This window comes from Cicer arietinum, unplaced genomic scaffold (assembly GCF_000331145.2).
Source record: "Cicer arietinum cultivar CDC Frontier isolate Library 1 unplaced genomic scaffold, Cicar.CDCFrontier_v2.0 Ca_scaffold_5729_v2.0, whole genome shotgun sequence".
Lineage (NCBI taxonomy): Eukaryota > Viridiplantae > Streptophyta > Magnoliopsida > Fabales > Fabaceae > Cicer > Cicer arietinum.
Window position 1 is genome coordinate 1 of NW_027339376.1, and position 6,583 is coordinate 6,583.

A 6,583-nucleotide genomic window follows, 5' to 3' on the forward strand; every position below is an offset into this window, starting at 1 on the left:
TTATTATTATTATTATTATTATTATTATTATTATTATTATTATTATTATTATTTATTTATTTAATGAATAAAGACTTGGCCGGTCACTGTTAATCGAATTGGGGTGATACATGGACCCACAAACCAGGCAACGACCAATGAGGACAACAGAACACGCAATAGTTTTCATTTTCCTAATAAGAACGACTAAGAGAAGAGATGTCAAATAAGCCACATGCTCGAACAAAACAAGTCATCGATTGCAACGGCAGAGAGAGGGAGGCAGCGAGCGAGTAATATAGTGATTTAGGCTGCGAACTGAAAATCCTATCAGTTATGGCTTCAACGGAATCACCATTCAAAGCAGATATATTGAAAGGGAAGGTAGCGTTAATAACGGGTGGAGCATCTGGAATCGGGTTTGAAATATCAACGCAATTGGGGAAACATGGCGCCTCCGTTGCACTGATGGGTCGTCGTAAACAAGTCCTTCAATCTGCTGTTTCCGTTCTCCAATCACTTTCGATCCCAGCCGTTGGTTTTGAGGGTGATGTTAGGAAGCAAGAAGATGCGGCCAGAGTTGTTGAATCCACTTTCAAGCATTTTGGAAAGATTGATATCCTTGTTAATGCTGCTGCTGGTAACTTTCTTGTTGCCTCTGAGGATCTCTCCCCAAATGGATTTCGAACAGGTTTGCTTCTCTTTGCCTCAATTGAATTTTTGTTACACAAAACTTAGATTCAGTTTTTCGAAACACATCTAGAATCTAATCTCGTAGGGGTAGGAGAGTTGTGTTTTGAAAATTTTAAATTTAGCTTTTTGGAATAAAGTGAGTTAAAAAGTGTGTTATCGACACTCCTCAAAGTGAAATTGGCAATGAAGAACTTGCTTTCATTGATTGATCGAACAGTTAAGTTCGTTACAAAGTATTTTATCATTTCACTTTTAATTACAACTTTATCACTTTCACTAAAAAGGTAGAAATATTTCTCAAAGGAATTAAGTGAAAACAGAGTAATTTTCCAAAATTTTATATCTATGTGTTTGTGCTTTATCAGTCGATAAATATACAATTTGGTTATTCATGTTGCTGTAGTTTTAGCAAATTGGTCCTGAAGTTGTCCTTCTGCTTACACAATCATGCTTTTGAAGATTTCAGTTTGCTAACAGTTTCATTCCCTTAGGGAATCAATTAGTATAATAGTCACAAACTTTCAAGGACCGAAACAGGACAAATGATATTTTGAAAGGACCAAATTGTGTATTTAAAATTTTGTATATTCTGGAAAACATTGAATTTTCTATCAACTTGTTATTACTGGTAGATCTTGGGCATGTAAGAGGCCACAGGTTTATTTTCATAAAAAGTTATCTTAATTTTATTACTATGCAATTAGGTCTGCTTGCAATACTGTGATATTGTACCAATGTACACACATTGCTGTTTTCCAGTGATTAGTGGAGTGGAGTAACAATTAGCTTAAGCAATATAAATATGTCAATAATTGCCAAATACGTCTATTTTAATATGTGGTTAGAAACAACACAGATGCTGCTTTCACATCATTGCTCAAAGAAAACATTACTCTTCATTGTGTTTCTATGTTTTGATGAGTAGTAAGTACTGAGACTCTAAGTAATAGTTTGTCTGCACAAGAGGCAACTTCCTTCTATCTATTTAAATTTTGAATAAGAGAAATGAATTGGTGATCAGTTTTAATTATTGTTTGCAGTTTTGGATATCGATTCTGTTGGCACATTCACTATGTGCCATGAAGCTCTAAAATATCTCAAGAAAGGTGGACAAGGAAAGGACTCTTCTGATAAGGGAGGAGCAATAATAAACATTAGTGCTACCTTGCATTATACAGCTTCTTGGTATCAAATTCACGTATCTGCAGCAAAGGTATAGTTTATAACACAATATAACCTAGATGTTAAATTTCGTCTTGTTTACTTTCAAATTTTAAATTTCTTGTATTCAACAGGCAGCTGTTGATGCCACTACAAGAAATTTGGCACTGGAATGGGGAACAGACTATGATATTAGAGTCAATGGGATTGCACCGGGTCCAATAAGTGGCACTCCTGGCATGAGTAAACTGGCTCCTGACGAAATTGGTAGTAAAACCAGAGATGAAGTGCCTCTATATAAACTTGGGGAGAAATGGGATATTGCAATGGCTGCGCTTTACCTAGTATCAGATGCAGGTTAGCAACTTTCTTTGTGTAGTTACCCCAATATTTTAAATTATTGCTTCAATTTTGTAAGAAGGTTAAGATGCAGGTTTGTAACTCTTAGAATTTGGATTCGGTCTAACGTTGATCTTAACTAACCGGCTTGTAAGGTGAGAGAGATTCTTAACCCTTCAAGCCCAAGATTAGACATCCGTAGCGTGACCTGAGTGGTTCGATAGCGGATAATCTAACGGATCTTGGACAAGCTCTAATACCATATTATAATTTGGGTTGAGTCTAACTCAACCCGTACATAACCGACTTGTAAGGTGAGTGACATTCCCACTTATAAACATTTTTTCAGGCATCCAATAAGAGACTAAAAGTTAGTAACTTGTATAGTCACTCAAGTATGTTTCACCATATGGCACAATAGAAGGCATGTAGTTCCTTGTAGACATGTGCATATGCCATACTATTAATGAAAGTGTGGAGCTAGTCAGGATTTCTGTTTAACCTTTGATACAAAACTCTGAGTTTTTAGGGTTTATACCATTCTAGTGGTGTATTTTGTGGTGACCATCTGAAAGACATGGAAAACATTTTCATGATTTCCTTCATTGTCAGGGAGACGTAGTTAGACTTCTTGCATGATTAATTAGTAGTGTTTGGTTGGGAGTTGGTGGAGTATTGCATTCTATGCACTGGTTTTTGCTTTGGTGGCAGTTTAGGGATCTGGTAGTGAAACTAGAAAATGTTAGGTTCACAAGATATAATTATGAAATAATAGGGAAGTAAGCTCCTTCTATGCACTATTTCTTACTTTTTTTTATGCTCCTGCCCTTAGACCACAAATATAAATTGTCTCTAGACAAAAAGTATCCATTTTATGTATTTGTGTAATACCTATAATCCTTGGCCTCTTTTCAATCCTTTTCTCTTTTAATCTTTCAAGATTTTTATTATATGTTAATTTTAAATTGTTAAAAATAATCAATTATTTGATTTTAGAAACATGTTATATATTCTTTTGATATAAAAAATACCATGAAACATTGATTATTTTATAAACTCATCTATATTTCCAGTGTTATCACACTAGTTCCTCTCTAGTGTTTAAGTTTGTTTTGTGTTCAAGGAATATTCGTGGCCCTCATAAAATGTTTATTGAAATAATATCTATTCTATCTTTCCTTGATGTCTTACTTTTCCCTTCTCATCCTTAATACATCTCACCTTGTTCAAGTCTCTTCTTTTTCTTTTTCTACTTTTAACAAGCCTGTAATACTGCTATACACTTTCAAATGCTTTTTCTTTATCCTTTACCTCCGGCTTTCTAAGTGTCTTTTTTATCTACCTTATATTTATTCCAATTTTCTACATTTTTACACTACTAAAAAAAGGTTTTTTGAAATCATGTGTTATCGCTTAAATCCGTAGTCAAACTTATTTTCATAGGAGCAGTTGACAATGAATCGAATTTTTCCCATTATTTTTGCATACGTAAGAGTGTGAAAAGAAGGCCCAAATTCAAGTTGTTTAAGAATTGTGGCGTTAGTTTCTCGACCTTTTGACTTAGGAGGATAATGGGTTATTACACTTTTTTTGAACTTAACTTTTTGTTACATGCTGCCTTTCATTAATAACCATGAATCTTTACCATTTGTTCCAATGCCCCTCGATTCATTACGTGTGTTTTTTTGGCTACTTTTGTAACCTCTTTACTCATCTCAATCCACATCTTGTTAGCACTTCCTTAGATCTCTCAAAGCCATCCCTTGAAAACATTTCTCTTTAAGATTCTTTGTCGTCCACTCTTCAATAGCCACCACCCACCATATTACTCTCATATTGTTAACTTGACTATTCATATTTACTTTTCTTCTCTCGACTCACATCTTTAACAAATACCCTATTTTTGATGGTTAGACTCTCTCCTTGTTAAAATTAATTCACGCAAAGTTTTCTATTCAATTTCCTCGTTAGAAAGAAATCAATTTGGGAGCATGCCTCCCAATTCTTGTATGTTACAAGTAGCTCATTTCTTTTTTAGAAACAAGTCTTAGCTCTATAAAATATAATACTCCCTTCGGTTCTTTTTATAAGAGATAGTTGGGTCAACAAAAATTGATGTATTTGGTCTATATTAACTTTTGTTGACCCAACTGTTTCTTACAAAAAGGACTGGAGGGAGTATATTGTTACCCTTCGTCTTAACCTTCTAAATCCTCCTTGAACTTCACCTTGTGTTGCTTTTCTGCTCCTACTTGTGGTCTATATCTCCTGATAACATTAAGGCTTTGTTGTTCCACTGTAATCTTTAGGGCTATGATTGCAATTCCTAGTTTCTTGAATCCACAACTTTTGCATCCATGTTCTATCAGGCAATGATACCTTAGATCATTTCTATATTTTGTCTTTCCCAGGTATCAAACTTTGAATCCTGATGCATTCTAGGTTTTTAGTCTTTTGAAAACTTCCATATGTTCATAAAAATAAAAATAAATGCAAGGTTGGTCGTTAATGTTCCTTCTCATATCCTTGTTACATTTTTGCCATCATATAATTATCAGATAGTTAGTTTTTGTTTAAGCATATATTAAATTACCACCTTTTATCTATTTCATTTTTACTCACTGAATAGTAACTGTTGAAAGTCTCACATTAGTTGAGATATGATCAATGTGTTTATAAGTGGGAGACATTCCTCATCTTACAAGTCAATTTTGTAGGGAGTGAGTTACACCCAACCCAAATTTTAAGAGTTACCATCTAGTCACTTAGAAAATAAGATTTTATAGACCGTTAAATTATTGAAATGGATGCATATGTAACCCTAGGTATCTTTTAACAGTGATTATTTTATTCCTTTCATTTTATTTGTTTATTTGTCTATGGAAACTTAACATGTGTTTAAATTTGTGAAGGAAAATTCATTAATGGCGACACTATCATAGTTGATGGAGGACTTTGGCTGAGCCGGCCTCGTCATTTACCGAAAGAGGCAGTGAGGCAGGTATCCCGAGCAATAGAAAAAAGATCCAGAAATGAACCAGTTGGTGTTCCAAAAAGCAAGCTATGAGCCATCAGATTCAGTATTAGACCCTCTACACTGCACGGGGTTACTTCTTTAAGCAATACAATGAATAGAGGATATGATCTCAGTTAGGGATAAATTGAAATTATTACGAACTTGAACTTTCTCCAAATGTGACAATTTAAAGTTGCGGTTACATCCAACAGAAATAAAAAGGCCGTGGCTAGATCCCATGAGTGTACTTTGTGCTATCTGTGCTTTGCAAGAACTGTAAGAAAATTCAGCTGTAACTTTGAACTTGATATGTGGCTAGTGGCTACACTCTAATTAAGACATCCTTAGTCACTTTCAATTCATGATCGGTACTTGTGAAAAAGGTTTTCAAATAACGTTGTGCGTTAACTTGATTTTATCTTAAGGATTATAAAAGGACGGCATAAACCTAACCGCATAAACCTAACCATGAAAATTGTCTCATTTGGTTTATAGGGTTCTTTTGGATAATTTTATTTTAAAAAATGATTATAGAAGTTAGTCTATTGAGTTTAATGATAATATAGTGTTGGTTGGGGTAAACTAATTTTACATCAACATTTAATGAAAAGGCATAATATTTCTTTTGTAACCGCAGTTTAAAAATAACTATTAACTGTAAAAAAAATTACATTTATGGTGTATGTCCTATTTTCTTAACTCTATTTAACTTGTAAAATCTTGCTAAAACATTTTTTATTTGTTTAATGATAGAAACAAGTAACGGCAAATAACAACATACTGTTGTATTTTTATTTTATTTTATGGAAACTAATAACAACCAATACCAATTTTAAGGCAAATGTTTTGAGGGACTAAGCAAATGTTTTGAGGGACTTCTAAAACAAAAAATATTATTGTAAAATGGGTTATTGTTTGTTGCCCCTATAAATTTTAGACATTCAACGTACGCAACATTTTACTTTTAGGATAAACAATATATCTATACTAATAATCTATACTTCTATAGTAAAGGTAATACACATATTTGGTATAGCATATTCTTTCCATTTTTACCGTTAATAACTTGAGAAAGAAATGAGTTACATACATTGAGGAAATAGAAAGAAGAAGATGGCAAGAAAAGGGTCGAGAAGTACGAGTATGGACAACGTAAAGAGAAGCTGTGAATTTTATGACCAACCAACTCATCCATACAAGAAGACGAAGCCACAAAGGTATATATTTATTAAGGATGTTTCTTTGGTGGAAGTAACTGATATTTTCCTGTAAAGTATTCTTCATATCGGTTTCTCCTTTATTTTCTAAAATAATATGCATTAATTAAGATTTCTACCCATACCACAATTTTTCTACTATTTTTCTGGTCATCTTTATAGACTTGGTCTCTATTTT

The 6,583-nt window shown here is 33.4% G+C and overlaps 1 protein-coding gene across 1 annotated transcript; it reads left to right on the forward strand.

The window, feature by feature from the left end:
- Positions 1–172: 172 nt before the first annotated feature.
- Positions 173–5,550, forward strand: LOC101507712 (peroxisomal 2,4-dienoyl-CoA reductase [(3E)-enoyl-CoA-producing]). Its single transcript, XM_004517202.4, has 4 exons — positions 173–670; positions 1,713–1,885; positions 1,968–2,190; positions 5,085–5,550. The coding sequence occupies exons 1-4, from the start codon at positions 316–318 to the stop codon at positions 5,237–5,239; spliced, it is 906 nt and encodes a 301-aa protein (XP_004517259.1). The 5' UTR covers positions 173–315; the 3' UTR covers positions 5,240–5,550.
- The last annotated feature ends 1,033 nt before the right edge of the window (positions 5,551–6,583 follow it).